The sequence below is a fragment of the Myotis nattereri genome (assembly GCF_964212035.1).
Source record: "Myotis nattereri genome assembly, chromosome: 4".
Lineage (NCBI taxonomy): Eukaryota > Metazoa > Chordata > Mammalia > Chiroptera > Vespertilionidae > Myotis > Myotis nattereri.
This window is the reverse complement of record NC_138079.1, coordinates 4,740,380-4,764,224: the sequence shown is the minus strand read 5'-3', so window position 1 is coordinate 4,764,224 and position 23,845 is coordinate 4,740,380. Positions and strand designations below refer to the sequence as shown.

General features: G+C 49.7%; 1 protein-coding gene across 1 annotated transcript in view; it reads right to left on the bottom strand.

Annotated features, from left to right (window-relative positions):
* Positions 1–23,845, bottom strand: part of RAI14 (retinoic acid induced 14) — a 127,162-nt gene that overhangs the window by 37,414 nt on the left and 65,903 nt on the right. Inside the window, exon 3 of the mRNA XM_081090119.1 lies at positions 12,514–12,644. Within this exon, the coding sequence (XP_080946245.1) occupies positions 12,514–12,644 (131 nt within the window). The remainder of the gene's footprint in view (positions 1–12,513; positions 12,645–23,845) is intronic.

Sequence of the window (23,845 nt, the reverse complement as noted above, 5' to 3'; positions counted from 1 at the left end):
GCAAGCTTGCCCATTCTAGTCATGTCATAAAGATGGTATCATACAGGACATGGGCTTTTGTGTCTCACTTCTTCCCTTTGGCACGCTTTCAAGGTTCACCCGTGTTGTAGCATGTCTCAGCACTCCACTGTTTCCTTAAAAATATTCCATTGTATGCATACACCACATTTTGTGTATCCACTCATTGGCCATGGTCATTCAGATACTTTTGGGTTATTGGGAAGAATGCTGCTAAGCCGTTCACGTACAAGAGTCTGTGTGTTTAATTCCAGTGGGTAGGTACCTGGCAGAGGAACTGCCTGCCGAGCCATGCAGGGACCATGTTTAGCTGCGGAAAAGTGCTGAGCAGTTCTCTAAAGCCACTGCATCATCTCACATCCCAGCACGGACGCAGGAGGGCTCCGGGTTCTCCACATTGCAGCCAAGACTGGTTACCGTCGGCAGGCTTTCATTTAGGAGATGCGAATTTTAAATACAGTCTAAATCTTCCAGAAGGGAAACGCTCAAGTCTTTCTTAATAAACTCTTTTTGGTTCATTATCAGCTGAAATTTCCCCTTAGAAAGACATAAAAGAGTGAATGCAAAGCAAATTCAGAACATCTCTGGCTCTGGCTCTATAGGGGCTTTTATTCCTAATTTAAAAGTGTGGCCCTTCCTTTTTTAAAAAAATTTATCTGAAAGTATTTATTGTTGAAAAGATGTCCCCTGTTTCCTGATTAACCCCCTCCACTCTGCTCCTGTCCCCCACCCCTTCACCACACTATGGTCTGTGTCCATGGATTAATCTCTTCCCACCCACCCACCCCCACCTTCCCTCTGAGATCTGTCAGTCTGTTCCATGCTGCCATGTCTCTGGATCTGTTTTGTTCATCAGTTTATGTTGTTCATTAGAGTCTACATGTGAGTGAGATCACGTGACACTTGTCTTTCTCTGACCGGTTTATTTCGCTTTAGCAGAACACTCTCCAGGTCCCTCCACGCTGTCTCAAAGGGTAAGAGATCCTTCTTTTTCACAGCTGCATAATGTTCCATAAATGTACCACAGCTCCTTTATCCACTCATCTACTGTGGCCTTTCTTTCAAAGACAAGAAATGTCATTTAAGGGTCTATAATAGCAATGCACCTCACAAGAGGTTTTGTTGGCTTATCTTTGCCTTTAGGCAGGTCAAGAATGCAGTGGAGGAGGGAGGGGTATAAAAACCTTCTAACCACTCCTCTCACCCCAGGCCCAGGGCCAGGGAGGCTGGCCCCGGCCCGAGGATACAGCAGGCTGGCTCTCCAGACTCTACTGGAGCTCAGTGACAGCACTCTGATAGCTCGAGTCTTGTCTCCTCCAAGAGTGGCCCATGGACCAGGAGCTTGTTAGACATGCAGGCTCAGCCCAGCCAGTGTGGCTCAGGGCTTGAGCGTTGACCTATGAACCAAGAGTTCATGGTTTGATTCCTGATCAGGGCACATGCCGGGGTTGCGGGCTCGATCCCCAGTAGGGGGCTTGCAGGAGGCAGCCGATCAGTGATTCTCTCTCATCATTGATGTTTCTATCTCTATCCCTTCCTCTCTGAAATAAAAAAATATATATTGGGGAAAAGAAAGCAAAGCAAAGCAAAGCAGGCTCCATCCCCACCGCACGTGTACAAGGTTCCCAGCCGACGCACATCACATGGACACGAGGTTTGACAGCATCTCTCCGTGGATGACAAGTACAGATTGCCGCCATTATTCTTACCCAGGCACCTACTGTTTCAAGGTTCGTTTGAAAACATAATCCCCTTCGCCTTAAAGACAATCTCGTGATGTGTTCCACACAAAGGGAACCCACGCGGATTAAAGGGTCACTGCGATGGGGGATGTTTCGCTTTGCGTCTAAAGCTCGGCTGGGCCCTGAGACAGAGATGCATCTTAAAGGCACAAGCAGAGCAGCCTGAGGCTTACATAATACGACTTTGATCCCTTTGCCGCTTACCCATCGCTGGAATGTCTCTGCTTTTGTCACTTGGAAAGTTACCAAGGTTTCTGTGCTTAAGAGTTTTGTGGCTCCCCATCTCCCCACCCCGCTCTCTCACCCCCAAGAGAAGGTCATCTCCCTGATGTTCCCAGTAGCCCGATAGGCAGCCGGATGCCAGTGAAGGGGGTGGAGGAGCCAGCAGAGGGAGGGGAGTGGCCTGGAGGCCGGGTGCCATGCTGGGCTTGCGGCCTTGTTGCTCCCGCATCGTGGCTGAGGCACTGAACCTCAGCTCCCTCAGCTCTACAGCAAGGAAATTAAGGAATTCAAGGACATGAAATACCAACCTCATCAACAGTAACAGCAGCGGATCTATTAGAACTTGAGGCACTAGCTGCGTCTGAACTCATTACAATCCCAGCCAACCTACGGGAGGGGTCATGTTATCACCCCCATTTTACAGAGGAGGAAACTGAGGCACAGAGAAGTCTGGAAACATGTCCGAAGTCCCAGAACTAACAGGCAGGGAGCCTGGATCCTAACCTGGGCACCCTGCCCGCAGCGTTGGCCCTTCACCGCCGTGCCAGGCGATCGCTGCGCTTGTTAAATCTCTGCAGACTGGGCAGCGCTGCACAGTATCACTTACTGGCTGGGCAGCTCTCTAAAAAACAAAGTTTAAACTGGAAAAATGAAAGCCTCCGGCCAAAAAGCAAACACTGGCTTCTCACGGGGCCGCTGAGGCTCTCCCACGGGCAGGCAGGAGTGTAGCCGGAGCGCAGAGGCAAACAGAGCCTGCCCTGGAGGTCCCACTTCCTACCGGCCCTCGGCGCGTTGGGCAAACCTTCCCGACATCAGTGCTGTGGGGACGGGGCTGGGCTGTTTCTCCAGGCCCTTCACCCGAAGGGGACTCGCGCTGCGGCTACTCCAGAGCCGCGAGTGGCCGCCTGGAAAGTTCCTGCGATCTTGTGGAGCAATAACAAACAATCCCGGCTTCGGGTTGCCCGCTGAAGCACAGAGCTGGAGGCCAGACACACTCGCGGGGCTGCTTTGAAGAGACTTTGATTTTTCAGGCACATCCATTCACAGAAATTTCACTCGGACCAAACTCTTCCTGGTCCCCATCATCCGCTCCAGCTCCTGGTCCCAGAAGCGTTTGGCGGTGAAGTCAGGAATGAACAGGGGGCTGCCACGCCGGCGCTTCTAGTTCCTTCCACTGCCTCTGCACCCACATTCACTCCTCAAATCAGGCCAACCACACGCCCACACCAAGAAATGACCACGCACCGAACCCGACCCGGACTAACCAGGCCCAGATTCCCACAGTCAGGGGGTTCAGAAGGATAAACTCGTCTAACACCCCCAGTTCACAGATGAAGACAGTGAGGCCCACAGAGGTCAGGGACTGTGTCAAAGATCAGGGCCTGCATTCGCTGCCCTGACGCCAAGAGCAGCTTTTCCTGGATGTGCTTGTGTCTCCCTTCTTTCCTCTGAAAATCTCTTTCTACCCAAGGGAGGGGGTCCCTAGGGTAAGACTCTGAAATACTTCGTGCCAATAACCAGCTTTCAGGATCCCTTGAGAGCGCCAGCATTTCCCAAACACCTAACATCGCCTGCCCTTAAATTGCATTCCTTTTGTACGACATCTTTCTGAGGGGAGAACATGACATTAAATCATATTAAAAACAAATCAGGGAAATTAAGTACTTAAACTCAGGATTTAACCCAAATTCCCCCCCATGGCCCACAGGCTCCCGTCCAACCTCACCTTCCCGCTCTCTCCATTCACACCAAACACCCTCCCCCCTCGGGGCCTTTGCCTTGCTGTTCCCTCCACCAAGACAACAGCTCCAGGAAAGCACACAGCTCGGTCCCTCACTCCCTTCAGGAATCCGCTCACACGCAGGAGTCTGCTCAGAAGGCCCTTCGCTCCCACGTGCATTCAGAGTGGGGCTCCTGCCCTGACTCAGGGGTGGAGCCCAGCAATCTGGTCTAACACGCCTCCCAGGCGATTCTGATGCAGGTTCGCTTTTCCCACCACCGGCACAGTAGGAAGACGTAGGAACTAAAACCCAGCGTTCTTTGGCTTCGGTCTCAGCTCTGCCATCCCTCCTCTGTGACAACAAAGTCACTCAAGTTCACTGGCCTCAGTTTATTCACCTGTCCGTGTGGTCAGTGAGGCCTCTGCCAAGTTCTCAAAGTCAGTGCTGCACCGTGTACATTCTAATGAGGTCACCGAGCTCCGATGAGGCTCCGTCCACACCAAACATTTCAGCGGGACACCCCTTCATCCTGAAGGATCTGGGTTCCCATTTCAGATTGTAATCTGAGGGCAAGACAGGCAGTGCTGACTCTCTAAGAGCTTCTAGTTACAAAGCCTTGGAACTAAATTCTACTCCGCCAGCGGGGACCCACCCCATCAGCCCCGAGAGAAAGCGCCTGGGGAGCAGCGCCGGGGCTGCCGGGCTGCCAGTGATGTCAAAAGCAGGTGCAACCGAGGCTCCGTCGCTGCTTCTGCGAGGAACCCAAGTGGCAGGAAGGCTGAGAAATGGGACACTGGTTGCCCGTTCCTGCTCCGTGTTCCAGGTGGATATAATCAAAGGTGGCTGCATGAGAGAAAGCAAAGGCTGCAAAAATAGGATTCCTGTCTGAAGTGCTCACGACGGGCTCACAGAATCGGCAGGGCTACTTTCTGGGGACAGAGACCTCCTGGGGACAGGTGGGAGGAGACGAGGATGAAAGACGACATCTTCAGAACTAATAGACCCCACGGCATTGCAGCCGAGCGTTAGCTCTTCAGGATGGCCTGGCCTCAAAACGCCACCTGGAAATAGCCCTTGGGCTGCAGGAAATCTCCATCAGGGCAGAGGGAGAGGTTTGTCTCCTGTGGTCACGACAGACCCCCAGCCTCAGCACCGAGCTGAGAGCAGGTGACTTGTGCTAATTCCCGAACCGTGTTCACCCACCCATCCTTCTTCCTGAATTACTCCAGGGTGACTGAGGGCATCCGCTGAGAAACACCCCGGGGAAATGGACGGCCTTTAAAATGGGGAGAGAATGAACGAGGGTGTTGACCGACTGCGTCACACGGAGGAAGCCCCTAGCCCAGCAGCGGGGCACTCGGGATTAACATGATTCACAACGATTCCTTCCTCAATAACCGCCTGAGAATGAACTCTGACCCTGACAGTCTACTAACAGGGATGAGAGAAGGACACAGGCAACCGAGACCCATCAATCCCAGATGGCTCAGGAGACAGTGGCGACCACGAGTACAATTGCTTTGGAAAGTAGAAAGGGCTTCGTGGGGGAGACGGCAAGCGGGGCCTTGAATGGCATGCAAGACTCGGTGTGCGGAGCGGTGGCATCCGGGAAGGCAGGCATTCTGGGGACCCCGGGGAGGAGCAGGACTGTGTCTAAAGGACAGGCGTGTGCTAAGTGATCTGTGTGCGTGACCTTGACCTGCCTGGGTGCTGTCAGCGTGAGAACCGCCTGCTCCAGGAGCCCTCTCCTGTGGGGTTAGACGGAGTGGAGGTCACTGCCTGGTGGGTGGGACCCACGCCCATCCGCCCGGCTCTGCTCTCCATCACAGGCGCTACTACAGTTCCCAGGCTCCGCTGACCTCCGCCTGCGGGAGCGGGTCCAGCCAGCGGGGGGCACGCCAGAGGACGGAGGGAGGGGGAGAGGCAGTCTGCTTCAGCTCTGAACATGACCCATCTGAGTGTCTGAAGTCCTTCAGCCTCAATATACTTAATCTGGCTTTGAAAACAGTTTGAGAAGGAAAAATCCGGTGACCCACCAATACTTTCTAGTGTAGTTCTCAATTTCCCATTCAGTTCTCATCTATTTGCACCTCTTCTGTGGTTACAAGTCTACCCTCTAAAGCACAATTTTGCAGTAAGATCTGTTCAGCTTTAACATACCCTATTTCCCTTTAAAAAGCTCGTGACTGATATTACTTTGACATCATATACTTTAAGCCCAAATTTAGCTTTCATTTTAATTTTATTTTGTGCACAGCATTACACACACACACACACACACACACACACACACACACACACGGGCTCCCACCTCCCTCCGCCCACCTGTCAGCTCTCAGGGGGTGGGACCTGCTGGGAAGCTCTGGGCTGGGAAACCCAGGTCTCAACATACAGTGCCGCGGTTCTCGGTTTGGGCTGAGCATGCAAGTCACCTGGGTGCTTTGAAAATCCCCAGGCCCAGACTGCACCCCACGCTCACGACACAGGGATCTCTGAGGGGGCCACCCAGCATTTTTCAAAGCTGTCAGGTGATTCTAGTGGGAGTCAAGTTGAGAACCACTGGTCTAGTGTCCAGTGGGGCCCTGACCTTGAACTGCAATGACAAGCCCTTCAAGGAGAGAAGGAAACAATGGTCACAGTGTCGCTGTTTTTCCTTAGTTCGGGATGGCCTCATGCTGGGACCAGCACTAACACTGGCTTCTCTTCCCTGCACCCGCCCAGTCCTCCTGACCCACCCTGCAAGGCCCACCTCACAGCACACCTGGCCAGGAAGCATGCGCAGCTACCGCAGGGCGTCCCCGTCTCTCCCCTTCTTGCAACCCTTGCAGTTGAGGATTTTACAGTGAGCAGGACGGCCGTCGGTCTTGTCTCCTCGGCGAGATGCTGTGCATCTTCTAGACAAGGACCCCGTTTCCTCCTCCTGGGGCTGCACTTACAATAGGGTTTGGAACATTGCAGAGGCAGGGAGTCCTTCCCAACGGCTGGATTAACGCAACAAACATGTGGGCCCGTTGGCTGGTAGCAGCAGAGGTGCCATCACCTTCGAAAACCTCGCTGACCCACACCAGAGTGGCTTTGCTACAGCAGCAACTATATTATATCCTTCAGCGTATCCCTCTGTTCAATGGCAACAGGCCTTAGGACAGACAGGGTGACTCTGCCTGGAAGGGGATTTTGCAGGGAGGAAGGCTGCTGTTACACACAAAAGTCTAGCAGTTTTAGGTAAATTAACTTGGCAGCCAAATTGACTTGATTTCCAAGACTCAACGGCTGGAATGAAATACCCAATACGTCCTGTTCTGAGAAACAGCAACCAAGGGCACCAAGCCCCCAGCCAGAAAAACCCCTTGTCACATGACTTACACAATTCAAGGGCTCCCTCCCTCCCTCCCGTATTTCAGATTTAAGCTCCACAGAGTCATTTAAGAATCCCTGCACAGGTTCTTGCTTTCAAAGCCACAAAGATCAGGTTTCTGAAGCGTGGACCATGTGTGCAGACTGTATCTATCTCTCTGTCTATACACACAAGCCTGGGTGGTATTTCTTCAAATGCTACAGTCCCAGCAGTGATTTTATTTAGTCTGGTTGTTCCTAAGACAAACACACATAACGTTCACTGAACGCGCACCACATGCAGGGGAGACCATCTTGAAGCAATTAGACTGCTCCGTGGCCAGAAGTCTAGGGCCAGGGCGCCCTCCCACTTCCTCACCTCCACCGGGAACGGGAACAGATGGGCGGAGAGAAGCCAGGCCGGGCTCCGCAAACACAGCCTGCAGCTCAACTTTCTGCCCGACTCCCTTCTTCTACGCTTTCCGACACGAATTCCAGCCATTCGGTTGCTTTCACTCATTTTTGTAGCCCCTCTCTGATCAGCTTTAGAGGGAGGGAATTTTCAGGCAAGGTTTCTTATCCGCCCCTAAAGGCAGTGCTGCAGGGAGAGACGGGAAAGGCTGAAGAATGCCCAAACCACCCATCTGGTCGCTGACCTTGGGTTGGGAGGCTTCTGGAGAATGTCTGCCGACATGGCTGCCTCGGCCGCCTCATTCCCAGGGCTTTGGGGGTCATCTGGTGTTTAGGTAGGAAAGGCCGAGCATGTTCCTATTTAAACTGCACTGGAAGCTGGGGGAGCCGAGTGACGGGTTGGGACATTCACTAGGAAAGCCCTTTTCCTCTTGGACCCCAAGCTACTTCACCCCTAATGCATTCACCCAGGAGCTTTTCACCGGCAAAAAAGAGAGCGTGTTATCCTGAGAACCACCCTGAAAAGTCGTTCCCACAAATTCGGACCAAACGCCCCTCTGTGCTGAGGATCGTGGAAAAGACCAGCACAGCTGCAGACATCCCCTGGTCCTGTCCTCAGCGAGCTTCCCGTGCTGTGCGGGATGCAAGTCTCTCAGACAACGAAGGTTTGTCCTAAGCTCCTGAGTCTTTTGTGCTGTTGTTCCTGTTCTTTCAATGTAAGAAAACACATCAAATTCTAAACTAGGATTGCAGTGGCTTAAAGAGAAGAAAAGCCACAGAAGGACTGAGCACGTCGGAGAGGGAGGCGTCGGGACTGGACAGAGAAGCTGGGCCGCCACCTGGACCTTCTCACCTGAGGGGAGGGCCGGGCGCAGGCAGCCCCACCTCCGGTAAAGGCAAGTGCGAGCCAACACTGAGCCAAGTAGGGGCCGGGCCAGTGGGGGGCCCTTGAACGCCAACATCAGGGCTCCAGGTTGTCAGGCAACAGAGAAACACTGTGCGCCACTGAGCAAACTAGCCAAGTGGGCTTTCCCAAAAGCTCCTAAAATAGGCCTCCAGCCTCATTCTGACATGCAGGCGGCTAAATCACAGGGTAAACCCGAACAAGCAGGCCGAGAATGAGGCCACGTACCAACAAGGACCTAACTTTCAAGTGCGTGACCTGGCCTTGCCCTTAGGAGACAAATGCAAAACATTGCATGCACGCCCCAGGGACATGCTGGCCGTGTGGCCTGCACAGGGCCAGCGGGGCCAAGAGCTCCAGCGGAGGGGACATGCTGGGCTGGCCTGTCACACATGCAGAACCGCTCCCAGCAGGTCAGCAGTTCACGTGCTACCACACCAGCGGCCGTGGAAAGAACAGGCACAGGAACAGAAGAGTCTCCACAGCGGGAAGATGAAGCGAGGGAGACGATGCACAGGCAGGCAGGAGTGCACGGACCGCGCCAACTCCAGTGCAGACGTGCAGGCGGGCGAGGGGACAGGCTGCACCACGGGACCACACTGCCCGGGACTCGCTGTTGTAGAGCACCCTTGGCCTGGCTAACATCATTCCATGATGCCGGAAGGACAGGAGAGAGGGTTTCCAGCGACAGCCCCTCTCATTCTGCACACAAAGACCATGAGATTTGAAAGAAAATATGAAGCCAGGTAGATGTAATTCTGTGGTGCCTTTCACACTTAAATTCTTGTAGTTATCAGTCGGTAGCTGTCATCATCAAAAGAATATTCCAAGCAGAAAGATTAAATGTTAACAGATGAGTAGTTCTGGGAAACCGTGCACTGAAAAAATAAATACCCCCTTTCTCCCTTTTTCACGTAGTTCTAACTTTCCACGTAAGTGCCATCGAAGGGAAAAATGGCGGGCTTACACATGCAAAGGTGGGCGTGCTAGAACTAGTTGCTGAGTGAATGCAGCAAAGTCTGTATCACGTGGGTCTTCGTTTTACCATTTGCAAAATGGAGGTGGCCATTTTTGTATAACTGCTCTGTAAGAGAGTAAGATGAAGAAGTGATTCGTGCTACAGAGATGGACCTTGAAACCACTGTGCTAAGTGAAAGAAGCCAGAGACAAAGGCCCCACATTGTATGGTCCCATTTATATGAAATTAGAGGCCCGGTGCATGAAAATTCATGCACTGGAGGGGGGATTCGTCAGCCCAGCCTGCCCCCTCTCTCAGTCTGGGATCCCTCAGGGGCAAGCCTGGCCTTGCCGCACGCATGCCTGCTGCCCCGGCAGGGATGAGGGGACTGGGCACCACCATCTTTGAGGGAGTGGCAGTCAATTAGCATATTCCCTCCTTATTGGCTGTGGGTGCCCCCATCTTTGCAACGGCATGAGGGTTAATTAGTATATTCCCTTTTTATTAGATAGGATACCCAGAATAGGCACATGCATAGAGAAAAAGCAGACCAGTGGTTGCCATGGAGAGGGAGGGCGGGGAAAGAGGTTGGGAAGTGCCACTGCTTAATGGGTACAGGGTTTTACTTGGGATGATGAAAAATGTCTGGACATAGACAATGAAAATGGTTGTACATCATCATGAATGTGCTTAATGCTACTGAAATGTATCCTCTACTATGGTTAAAGTGGTAAAGCTTATATTATGTATATTATACCACAATATAAAGAAAAGAGAATAGAAAACAACCTTCTGATTGTGTCCTCTATACATCCTTATTAACAAAAGGAATAAATTTATTCAGCTGATCACAACCGTGGCTAAGCTGCTAATCTAAATGTTCTATTTTCATTTCAGTGGGTACTGTCTTAGACAAAACTATCATAAACCATTATCTCCCCTTTCCCTGGCACAGCTGTGAAAGGTGGTTTTATGCAGACACTTGCAAAGCTGGACTGGGAAGGAGGAGCCAAGAAAGCTGTGTAATGCTGCAAGAAGTGGCCCAAAAGCACCATGTCTAGCACCAAAAATCTCAGGATAGTGGCCTCCACCCTTGTCCATACAATAGCTCTGACTCCCCATGGGGCATGGTGGGAAAAGGTTAATTGACTCGTTCAACACATACTTTCTGGGTATCTACAACAAGCCCGGCGGTGGGCTAAACGGTGTAATTATAGCTGTGTACAGTTACAGTCCCTTCTATCCAGAGAATTTTAATCTAGAGGGCAAGAGGGATAAGCACCAACAATTACAGAAGGCTGGGAAGGCTCAACACATCAGCCAACAACCAAGGCCTGCCCACTATTGGGAGCCCTGGCTGTTAAGTCAGAGTTCACCGTGTTTGCGCCCCGTGCCCCACACCCCAGAGACAGGCCTCTGCAAAGGCAAAGTCAAACCAGAGCTGGGGGCGGGGGGCAGGGAGGGGGGTGACACTCAACCTGGGGCTTTGGCTGAGGACAAGCCCAGCTCCTAGAGGACCAGACAGGGACGGAGAGAGAACGCTTCTCCCTGAAACCACCAGCCTGTCCCTAGACAGAGCTCAGCACCCTGAGCTATCGTGTGGCTCCCTCAACACCAGGGTCGGCGTCTATGTTATGGGATCTAGTGGGTGTCAGGAAGAGGGTTTAGTTGGCAAAAGTTGCTAAAATGTGATGCCCAATCTTAGGAAAAAGTGCCCTTTATTCTCACTACCGATCCTTCAATCTAGAGTCAATCTAGTTTCTAGATGCTGGTTCTCTCTGGTTGACCCTACGTGCGACACCATCAAGTATTGATTCCTGGGCCTCTCCACAGACCAAGTGATACAGGACATCTGGGGTGGGCACGGCATCCGTATTTCTTAAAGCACCCCAGGCGATTCTAAAGGTGGCAGGGTTGAGAACCTCTCACCTAGGATAAGAAGCAAAGGGAACAGGCTTTATCAAGAGCCTACTATGGGCTGGGTACTGTGCTAGCTCCTTGCATACAGTGTCAGTCTCAATAGGTGCCCCACCAATTACCTTCTTGGATTTGTTCTGGCCATAAACATACGGTCCCTCAGAGCAGCACTCAACCTTGGAGGGACAGGAGATTAGGAAAAGATACCCCAGTTTCTGTACCCGCTGGGTGGGTAACTCTGAGGCACACTTCAAAGCTGGGTGAGCAAACTCTTTCTGTAAGAAGCCAGACAGTGAGTATGTTCGGCTTTATAGTCTGCCCTGACCACTCAAATCTGCCTCCACAGTGCAGAAGCAGCCATGGGCAATGATCAATAATGGACTTGGCTGCATTCCAGTAAAACTTTATTTACAAAGACAGACAGCAGGACATAGTTGGCCAACCCCTGCTCTAAGTCTAAACAGATTCCCAGAAGTTCTCAGTGAAAATGCATTCCAGTTGACCCTAGCAGTAACCTGCCAATAGCAGGCTACTTCATTCCCTCACTGCCCACTTCCTGGGGTCACTGGTGAGAAAAACTCCCTGCATTCAGATTCTTGTCTCAGAGCCTGCTCTGGGGGCGCCCACCCAGCATCGGTATCTTGTTTTAGACTCACAAATACTACGGAGTTGAATACACCATCTCCACTTTACAGTGAACAAACTGAGATCCCGGGACTGCAAAACTGATACGTGATAGAGTCCGTATTAGAAGTCTATTTGGCTCCAAAGTCAATGATTTCTCTACTGCACGACCAGAGTAAGGATGGAAACACACACACACACACACACACACACACACAATCAAGTAGCTTTAATTATGGCGAGCAAGATTCCTACTACCCATGTAATTACTGACCTATGTTAGAAACGGGTTAAAAAATAATAGAAGTAGTAAGGTTTCACGGTTATGAAAAAGTACTCTTTCTCTTTTATGCTGTATCTAGACCAGGATAGAACTCATTTCCCAGCTATCAGCTGGTTGCCATCCTGGTACTCTTTCTCCTCTGGTAGAATCTTTGGTTATACCTGGGAACAAATCCAGCCATTCAAGGTAAAACCCCCTGTGGCCCCTGGAGCCTGAAGAGAAAGAAACTAGATTGAAAGGCCCTCTTCCCTACAATAACATGGGGTGTGGGGACAGCAATTTCTCAAAGCCCCTTAAAGGCACTTGTGAAGGTCCCCTGCGATCCTAGGGGTTCCAGGGAACCGAGAGCCCACAGTCAGAAACCACTCGTCACAGCTTACGCGGTCTTGCCCTCGCTGTCCTGCTTGGTGGCACTGGCCCCCTTCTTGCCCAGCAGCGAGGCCACCTTCTCGGCATCTCCGTTCTCCACGGCCTGCAGCAGCCGGTCATCGTTCTTGTTCCACTCATTGGTCTGTGGAGCAAAAGGGAGACACGTGTCAGCAGACAGCAGTGGCCACGGCCGTGCTCACGGCAGACCCTCAGGCCTCCTGCTCCCATCCTTCCCTGCTGTTGCTCAAATGAAACTCTCCCCCCACAAACAGGCGCCTTAAAAATACCTTCCCCTTCACCATGGCGGCACTCAAGAAAGCCGGCTTCCCAAAAGGAAACATCAACAGTTTAATGAAATAGCAGCCGTCACCAAACTCTGCAATGAAAGTACTTGTTTGAACTGAAGTTGGGGAGATGAGGCAATTTACAAAGACCTCCGGGCCAGTTTACACATTAGCTTGCTTCCAGCTCAACCTGACAGCTGGCCTCTCGGGGCAGTGGCCTTTGACCTGGCCCACAGCTCACGGGGCCCACGGTGTTACAGAACCAAACCGCCAATGGCTCAAGGCTAGCTGAGGGTTTATAATACATGTAATTTTTTGTCTGCTTTTTGCCACTCTTTCCGGCCTGCTTACTGAGCCCTGAGTTTTGAGCTGTGTACTGATTTTAAGTAGTTGTCCAGGCTACCGACTCAACAAAGTGTCACCAGAAACAAAACTGCTTCCTGAGCGAGCTACTTAACATCAAAGAGCTCTGAGCAAACCTCCTGGGCCAAACCCCAGCCCCAGCAGAGCAATTATGCGAACACAGGGACAGCAAAGCTATCCTGTGCACAGAATTAGTTTTCACTCTTACAAAGGGAGGAGAGGATCCCTATGTCAAAGAAGATGGGCCTTGAGTACAAGACCAAGAAGTTTCAAAAGAGAAGGCAGCAAGCAGTGAGCCACTAACGGTCTGGAGCAGGGGAGTGCGGGGATAAAATCAGTGACTCGGGAAGTCATTGGGAAAGGTGAGGCCTATGGGATTAATGGGGGGAGAAAAGATCCTGGTCACCTCAAAGTCCATGGGTCACTCTGCAGGCCCCGTCATCTCCAGACTCCCCCTGCAAAGCCTGCTTTCTCGCCCCTATAGTTAAAGTTACCCCCTGCCCCCCCAGAGACTCCTCCTCACTCCCCAAACTCTCTATACACAGGTCTCCAGGGCTCTCTGCTTCCTTGTGGCCTCCAAAGAACCTCCAGAAATTTCGTACTAAAGGCTTTGCCATGGACCACTTCAGGGAAGGAGACAGAAGAGATACTGGAGATTAAAAAACTAACAGAAGGGAATTTTGCAGGACTATAGTCTTCCGTGGCCCCCGAGTGTTTCCAATCTCTCTGCGCTGAGGGAACTGGGAAGCCCAACAGGGCTCTGCCCTCTCACTGAGCAGGGGTGGGTCTACCAGATGTCCCCAGCCTGGAGGCAGGGCCTCAGGGAAATCACAGGCCATGGAGGAGTAAAACAGGTGTACCCAGGGTTCAAGTTAGGAATTTACTTCTCTGAGAGTCTCAGGACTGGACCCTCCCATCTTCAGGACTCTCCCCCACCCATCCCACCCACCCCTAAAGAACACAGAGAGAATGGTAAGCTTGAATGAAAACGAGACGTTTGTCCTCAAGGCTGCATGAACTTTAAGTCCACAACTCTCCATTGACACATGCTATGAACCTAGTCACTCAAAAACCTCTCTGTGCCTCAGTTTCCCAAGGCATTGGACTGGATGACCACACTGATCCCCTTAAAGCTCAAAAAACTTAATCTATAAAATGCCCCAAACCAAACTTTGCTAGGGATTTTTCTAGAACAGTTCTGTCTGCATTAATAGAAACATTCTATATCTGCACTGCCCAAAACCGTCCCCCTAGGCCAGGGGTGGGCAAACTTTTTGACTCGAGGGCCACAATGGGTTCTTAAACTGGACCCGAGGGCCGGAACAAAAGCATGGATGGAGTGTTTGTGTGAACTACTATAAATTCAAAGTAAACATCATTACATAAAAGGGTAGGGTCTTTTTGTTTTTTAGTTTTATTCATTTCAAACTGGCCGGATCCGGAGTTTGCCCATGGCTCCCCTAGGCAGTACTTCTCAACCAGGGGTGATTTTTGGCTATCTACACAGACATTTCTGATTGTCATGAATAGGGGGCGCTACTGGCATCTCGAGGCTGGGGTGCTGCTAAACATCCTTCAATGCATAGGACAGCTCCCTCCCTGCTACAAACAATCATCCGGCCCCAAATATCAAGATTGCATCCGCCTCGTGGAAGCATTGGAAATGTAGCTAGTGCAGCTGAGGAACTGGATTGTTAATGTGAATTCCAGACTTCGGTGCAGCTCTACGCGACGGTTTTCTAAACATTTCTAACCAAGTAGGAAGGTGTCTGGGCCAATCTCCTCTACACTCTCCGTCAACAATCAATTTGCTCGCAAAGAAGACATTAGGTTTCATCTTCAATTATAAATCGGGCTTTCTCTGGAAGGGGAGGGGAACACAAGACATAGACCACTCCAGGCACCAGCGTTTGTTAGTACAACAGGAAACTGTCCTGAAAAACAAAATGTAGCCAACACGAAGAAACAGCCTGCAGCGTATTTCCCCCAGAGTGCGTCTTTTTACAAGCCAAAACAAAACCAGCAAAGTTTATTGAAGTACATGTAGGACTCATGATTCCTACTTACATGATCCCATGCTCCGTTATTCATGTTGTCTTTTAAATCCTCCCCGGACCAAATTAAAACGGGATTGGGAAGATCAAAAGGCTATTAAATCTCAGGGGACATGATTGAAAATACTTAAGCGAAGAACGGCCACATGAAAGGGTTTTCCTTTTCAGTCTGTGCACTCAACTCGAGTCGAGAAAAATGTGATTGCAGGGATTTCTTAAAATTAGTTACATGTGGGTATGTAGGGAGTTCCATTTCTATAGCACCAAGCAGGACAGACTGCCCCTTCCCTTACTCTTTGGAGGACAAGGTCAACGGCAAATCCCCTGAGATCTAAAACTCTTCTCTTTTATCTCACCTCTCTTTTTCTCTTAGAGCACATGAGGCAAGAGAACATGCCCACCCCCACACAAAGATTTAATAATTGGCAACACCATTCAACCTGCATGTGCTGCAGATGCGGCTCACCAGAAGCAGCGAGAAGGGAAAGGATGGGTGGGTGCTGTATATGTTGGCCTTTGAGTCTGAGCCAAGAGAACAGTTCAGAACAAATTGGGAAGATCCTGGGGGGAAAGGAGACCATCAGTTGGGAAAAGTGGAGAGTTTTACTCTTAACGGTCTCACAAGTGTTCTACAAGTAGAGGCCAAGAAGGGTCCCAATTTAGACCTCCAACCAGGAATCCAGGTTCCGAACGTGAGTCTTCCGGGTGAAATGCCATGTGGCAGTGTAATGGGGCAGACACTCCATCTCTTTAACATGACCCTGTCTCCTTTCTGCCTGTCCACTCCCTTCTTCAGTCATCAAGCCCCTTGGACATCAGATTCTGGTCAGTGTCAATCTGTCTTGAGAACAAAGCCTCAAGCCTGCTGATCACAGAAACAGAGTTTCAGTCAAGTGAAAGATAACATCTAGACTTCAGTTGTGTTTCAGCCTCAGGCCCATGAAAGTAGAAGGACCCTACAGATCATCTCCTCACGAGACAAGACAGAATAATACCATGGCTGACATCAGGACCTGACACAATGGTCAGCTACTTTCTACCTGACTCCAACCAATCAGCAGAGACCATGGCCCCACTCCTGTAGCCGCCATGATGAATGACTTTCCCCCATACAGCCCATCCCTTGGAAGCCATCACCAGGGAGCCGGGTCTTTGAGCACTAGCTTACCTGGGACTCCGGGCTTGGTGCCATTTCCTCAACTAATAAAATTCTTTGCTGCAAACTCCTATTCACATCTGAGGGGGCTTTGATGGGGGCAGGTGAACAGACCCCTTTATTCTGGTAACAGCAGGGAACAGATGCTAATGTAACAGAGTTCTCCAGTCCTGGGCCAGGCCCATTCTTCTACTTGTAATTAGTTCTGCTATACACAACTGACCATAGCACGTGCCTCCCAGAAGCATGGCTTTCAAGATGCCAACACTTTCCTCTCCTAGACCTATCCCCGGACACATTCCCTCTATTTTCTCCTATGAAACTATTCGATTTACATTCTAAACCAAACATTCCATAGCTGATCACAAGATGAGACAAAACAGGTATCCATCCAAGTTACTGCTCTTGGGAATCCAGAAGCAAATTTCTCTCCCCCACTGCATCACCCTGCTGAGTGGTATTGAATTGAAATCAAGCATCAAAAGGAATCTTTAAGAAAAGCTATCTTGGCTAATCTACTGTCCAAAGGCAGCCCTGGAAAGAAGGGTTTTGTGTAAGAGGTAGATCATGTGATAGGTGAAGTTCGAAATTTTGCCATAACATCCCGAAGTAATTCACTTATACTTCTGCGGACCATCATCCCACCAACAATATCCCCTCTGCCCCCTTCCCACGGAAGCCCCCTCCACGGGGCAGGCTTAGCTCCGTCTCCACACTGGGCTCCTAGTCCCCTTAGAACGTTTTCAACCTATTAGTGGGTTAATCCAACACTTAAAAGAAAATAGAGAGAATAGAAACACCAGATACATCATATTTTAATGAGGTTAAATGTCTTTGTATGCGTGTACTGCATGGTGATTAAACCATATGTATTTTTCACTGGGGAAATCACAATAAAAAACATGGGGTGCCTCTGCTTTTGAATGCTCTCACCCCATCCGCCTAAGAAAGGGCTCTCTTCTAAGCCTCACTCAAGCCCCACAGACTCCTCAAGCCTTCCCTGCTGCCTGCTTCTGCTTCTCTCCCATCCTGTCCAGAGGTCGCCTACTCAGTGCTGGAGCCCATAGTCTAGACTTGAAATATTGTCCTGGCTTCATTCCGAGCTCCGTGCATGCTTGCTGTTTCCTTGTCTTCAGCTCCCTGAAGGCAGGGGCAGCCGCCTTCTTCTCACCCCCGTGTTGTCCCGCAAATGGATCTGCTGCTGATTTTAGCAGGAGTTTCTTCCTCTCGGTTAACCTGAATCTCACCTGACTTCGAAAATACTTTTTTTTCATCTACAAAACTCTCTCATTCTTTTGCAAACAACTATCTCATCATGTTTCCAATTTTTAAAAATCTTTATTGTTGAAAGTATTACCCATATGTCCCCTTTCTCACCCCCCCGCCCCCCGCCTCCATTGACCCCATCTAGGCTGCCCCCACCTCCTGCCCTAGGCCTGCAACATTTCCCATTTTTAAATAGGCTACATAAATCCTACTCCCTTAACTTTTCTACTCCCTTAACTTTGCTAAGGCCAATTTTCCAAGATTTTGATCACGGGTACATTTTTTCCGAATCTCTTCATGACTAAGCCTTGTCAGTTCGTCAGGGTGGAGCGGTGTCTCCCAGTCACCAGGCTCGCCTGGGTGCTTGTTAAGTATGCAGACTCCCAGGCCCCGTCCTGGAGATTTCGGCCCCCACCTCCATCCCCCTACTGATTCTTGTGACAAGTCTGGGGGAAACTGGAACCTATGCAAAGGCTAACCACAGAATCCCTTGAAAGGAAGTTCTTCCTTCACGAGGCATTATTAAGGAATAAGAATAAAATGTCTTCGCCTTTTGTTGGAGATCTAGGTATTCTGTCTCCCACAAAAGCTTAATCAATATTGGGTTTCCCTTAGGAAACGTATACATATGTGCAACCCTATGCATAAGAATTTTAAAAAGCACTGCTCACAATGGTCAAAATTTATAAATAATCAAATATCCAATAAAAGAAGATAGATAATTACAATATGATCAAGCAACAGAATACCACACAGCAATGAAAATGAACACATTACAACCACATGCAATATGGACAGGTATGGAAAACAATGCTGCTGAAGGAAGCAGGACACAAAGGAACACAGGATGACTGCATGCATATAAAGATGAAAACAAGAAGATGGACCCATATTCTTTAGGGATATATGCACAGATGGTCAAACTATAAAGGAAAGCAAGGACACGGTCACCCTCAGAGTCAGGAGAGCGCCTGGGGTCAGGGGGTGGCATCTGGTCAGGAAGGGCCACCTGGGAACACTCCAGGGTCCTGTGCCCTGTTGCATGACCTGGTTAGTGGCTCCCCAGATGTTCACTTGTTAGACGCGACGTTCCTTTTATGCACTTTTCTCTACATGTGACGTATTATTCACACACACACACACACACACACACACACACACACACACACAGTTTAGAAAGAATCTGTGGTTCACTTTCTGGTCAAATCAAAACCAAGTGCCTTTCCTTAATTTGCATTCTCACTTGCTGCTTCCTTGTCTGTAAAATGAAGGTAGGGTGGTGACAAAATCTGGTTCTTAGGAGCCTCAAAACCCCCTGGAGAATGTGAGAAAGTGATGATCTTCCCTCAGAGCAATGCACATACACACAAAAGCTTGCATACAATTTCAGAGCGTTCTATGACTCAAACCTTCTACCTCCAGCCCACCCACTCAAACCCAAGTTAAGGACTCTTGGTCTAGACCCGTGGTTCTCAACCTTCAGGTCCTTTAAATACAGTTCCTCATGTGACTCAACCATAAAATTATTTTCGTTGCTACTTCATAACTGTAATGTTGCTACTGTCATGAATCGTCACGTAAATATCTGATATGCAGGATGGTCTTAGGCGAACCCTGTGAAAGGGTCGTTCGACTGCCAAAGGGGTCGCGACCCACAGGTTGAGAACCGCTGGTCTAGACGAAGAAACAAGCTGCAGTTTAGTGCTTCTGAGCTGAAATTCCAGCTCCACCGCCTCCCGGTTAGTCTTAAGCAGGGTATCCACAGCTCTGGTCTCCACACCCTTATCTGTAAAACGGGGGGCCCTACTTTCTTTCAGTTATCCAGAGAATTAAATGCAATGCACATGAAGTGCCTGGCACTCAAAAAATGGTGATTATTATTATTCAACTAGGTCTGCACTCTACCTTCATAATTAAGCTCTATAAATATTTCAATATTTACAATGTATGACTGGTGGCATTACCCCTTCAGAGGTAAATAACACCTTAAATTTTAATTTGCAAATTTTCCACTGTGCTCCTTAAAAAAAAAAATCACAATTTAGAGGGCTCAGGAGAAAACACTCAGAGACATGGAATTAACTATCTTATTGAACATGGTCCTTTTCCAGGAGGCTGTGTAAACAGACGGTATTTCAACAGAGCGCAGGCCACATTGGCAAGTTCAGGAAGCCATATGCGACGCTCCGGAGACATGTGTAATGTGTCAGCTATGAAGGGCAGCGTGTGGGAAAGGCAGCCCTCACCTTCCATGTGGGCTCCAGGCCTTCCCGCTCATACCGCACAAACGAGACGCTCAGTGGCTGGCCGGTACGCCTCCTATTCATCAAATCGTTTCCAAACGACACCCACTGGGTGCAGAGCTTTCCCTTGAATCCCGGCCTTTGGAAAGCACAGCCTGCCCCTCGTAGGGTAGCAGACACGTTGAGCATGTGATGAGCGCCGGGCTTTGGCAGCTGGCAACGTCTGCCCTTGGCCAGACATGGCATCACCTTCTTTTATTTTGGTTTAATCACTGGGAACTGAAAGCCCAGTGGAAACTCGGTGGCCACAGACATCTGGTTAGTGGGCAGCTCTGAGTTTGGGAATATATCAACCCAACGAGAATAATCCAGTGGCGAGAGCAATCCCGGGGCGAGTTTCTCTGACCTTCTTCAGGACAGATGCTAACACCCCAAGCAGCACCGGCCTGGCGGTGCGGGCGCCGAGCAGCCGTCTGGGGGGGCTATACGGGAGACGGTCTTTGGGAGGCTGCACTGCTGCCTCATTTATGGAGAGCAGGTCGTTTTGCCAACATAAGCGGGAAGGCTGAGACGAAGGTTAAAGTAGACAGTGCTTTCACTGAGAAGCTTTCAGAGTCACACCATCCAGCAAAAAGTAAAGAGCACACACCTCATATTTTAAGACAGAAGACAAGAAGCAGGCAAGCTTCCGGCCCCGCCGATGTTCTCCCCTGTGAACTGTAAGCCAGGGCTTTTTAGGTATGTATCTGCGAGGCACACAGCAGAACAGAAAATGCTGTGCATGTTACTTTCAAATGTTTACTCACTCATTCAGCAAATATTTACCGAATGCTTCTCATATGGCTGGCTTCATCCTTACTGAATTTTCTGTCTTGCTGTGGAGCTAAAGTACAGCAACCTGAGAAACAGGCCAACAACACAAACCAGGACAACGGAGAGCGGTCAACTAAGCCAAACGGTGAATCGGCAACTACCAGCTAGGCAGGGCGGCAAGGTTTTACGATTTGCATAATGAGCGAGAACTTGCAGTGAGAATACTTAGGAGGGAAGACAAGATACGACAACGGAAAAGTGCCAGATGTATTCCGTGACTAGTGAGTTGATCCAAGTCTAGCCTTACAAGACTCTCCCTGGTGTGCATGGGAAACGCAGAAGATTACCAGCATTTCATGACAAACATTTGACCATTCCCCGAGTTTTAACAAGACCAGCAGTTTCAGAAAGAGCTCTCCGTAAACTGTTCACTATTTTAAACCAATACATGATAAGTTCATCTAAAACGAGTTCCTCCTTTCCATACAGTTGTTTTAAATCCTCACCCAAGGATTTTTATTGATTTTGAGAGAGAGAGAGAGAGAGAGAGAAACATTGATCAATTGCCTCCCGTAAGCACCCCGACCAGAGATCAAACCCGAAGCCCAGGTATGTGCACTGACCTGGAATCAAACCCTCAACTCTTTGGTGCACAGGGCTGTGTTCCAACCCACTGAGCCACCAGGCCAGGCCCCTCTCGCTGCGTTTTCAGTTCCGATTACTCACACAGGCAGGTTGCAGCGTCTCTCCTCCCTGAAACCCATCGCCCTCCCTTTAACGGGCTGCGTCAGTAATTCCTGAAGCCCTTTCACATGATGCTGAATGCTGTGCCACGGACATAACCCATAATTATAAACACCTCCTTCCAGAAGCAGGCTGGTCCTCTGCCCTCCCCGCTTCAAGCGCTATTTAGTCATTGCTCCCTGTGCCCCCAGGACGAGTCAGTTCCCCTCCTGAGGCCCCCCGCATCCCCCATGCTGCTCTTCCACAGCACATGACACCATTATCATTTAAATAGCTCTTCTAAAGTATCTTTAAAGGTCTGCCGACCTCCCACTGGACTTGGAGTTTCAGGGCATGGCCAATGGCCACCATCTGTCTCGTTCAGCACTGAGATGCCGGCCCCTGGCCCACTGCCCACCAGATGGTAGGGACTCAATTCAGAGCGGTTCATTCAATAGCTTTATTTTTCTTCCTTCTCCCTTGGGAGCCACTATTGATTAACCCTTTCTCCGCTGATGCCTTTGTCTCCATCTACAAATGGACTTAAAGCCTCCATAATCCTACCAAATTCCTTTCTCTGATGATGCTGATCAATATAAAGCATTACTCACTATTTAAAAACCTCATCCCACGAGGAAGGATAGATCAAGCCAACGTTACCTTCCAGGGAGAAAAATGGTTCCATCTAATGGGATTCAAGCCCTCATTTGCTTAGTCTTTATACCTATGAGGGACGGTGCAACATCCCAGGGATAAAAAGATGGATAGGAAATGACCTTGGCCCATAAGGAGTTCACAGACGTCTGAAGACAGAAGCACACCCAGTACTTACTTACATTATTATCTGTCGGTGCTAGGCCAGCGCTGTGAACTAAGACCTGTCAAAGTCCAGAGAGGATACTATTACTATTTTTAAAAAATCACTAAAAGCATAAGCTGTGTTACAGATGAGGAAACTGAGACCCAGAAAGGTTAAGAAACGTGTGTAAAGTTACTCCATATACCACTGGAGAACGCTAAAGCAATTTAAAGGAAAATCAAGAAACTTTTCAGGTGAGCAAGATTTAAGTTATGTTTATAGACTGAGGCCAGCAAAGGAGTCAATAGAAAGAAACGGAATGACACGTACCAGGGGTGAGGGTGTGAACTGAGAATGCGGCCCAGGCGGAAGGCTGACCTTAGTAAATTAGAGTCAGGGTCTTTCTCTGAAGGTGAGCAGGGACAGGAGAGGAAGTCAGTTTGTGTTTTATGCTTCTGTTTTCTTCAGGAAGCGGGAGGCAATGTACACAGAGCCAGTGGTGGGCTGAGGAGCTTTAAGAATGTGTTGAAGAGTTACTGTTTCTAATAGCTCCTGGGGTAAAAGAGAAAGGAAACCCACTAGAAACGAGGGAAGGGGTTTTCAAGCAGCCCAGAAAGTCCAGCTGAGAGTAGGAATTATAACTCCATAAAAAATCCATTTGGAAGTGTCGTGTGATTTTTCACGGGAAGCACTGGGTAGGATACCAGCAAAGGGGGGGTTCCCTTGATTGACAAATGGAGGCGGGAAAGTCAGGTAAAACAGAGATTCCAGGCTTAGGAGGATGGGCTGTGCCAGTGAGCAGGTATTTGAAATGATTGTGGGGTTAGGGATGGGTAGGGGTAAGGAATAGGGCATAGTCCTATAGATCAAAGGAAGGTTGTTGGATGGGTCATTTACAGGAAGGTTAAGAGTTCCCAGGATGATGGGAGAGAGGAAAAATGGGAGCTGGGAGTCAAAATCCTGGAGAAATATCAGGGAGCGACCTAGAGACCCAGCACAACCAAAGAGCAGTGATGCCAACTGAGAAAGGAGTGATGAGGTCAGAGAGCAAATGGGCCAAGCCTTCTGAAGAAGTGGCTCCTGTGATTTACTGAGTTCCTACCGTGCTTATCTCTTGTGAGTGTCGTAACTGATTTCATTTACGTCACTGTAACCACCTATGCTAAGGTTGGATAGTGTCCCCACAAAATTCATGTCCTGCCTGAATGTCAGAATGTGACCTTATTTTGAAACTAGAGGCCCGGTGCATGAAATTCATGCACAGGGGAGGAGAGGTCCCTCAGTCTGGCCTGCACCCTCTCCAATCTGGGATCCCTCTTGCAATCTGGGACTGGTGGCTCCTAACTGCTCACCTGCCTGCTTGCCTGATCACCCCTAACCGCCTCTGCCTGCCCGCCTGATGCCCCTAACTGCTCTCCTGCAGTCTAATCTCCCCTAACAGCTCTCCCCTGCTAGCCTGATCGCCCCTAACCACCTCTGCCTCAGCCCCCGCCACCATGGCTTTGTCCGGAAGGATACCCAGAAGGACGTCTGGTCTATCAGGTCTAATTAGCATATTACCCTTTTATTAGTATAGATAGGGTCTTTGCACATGTAATCAAGTTAAGATGAGGTCACACTGGATTAGGGTGGGCCCAAGTCT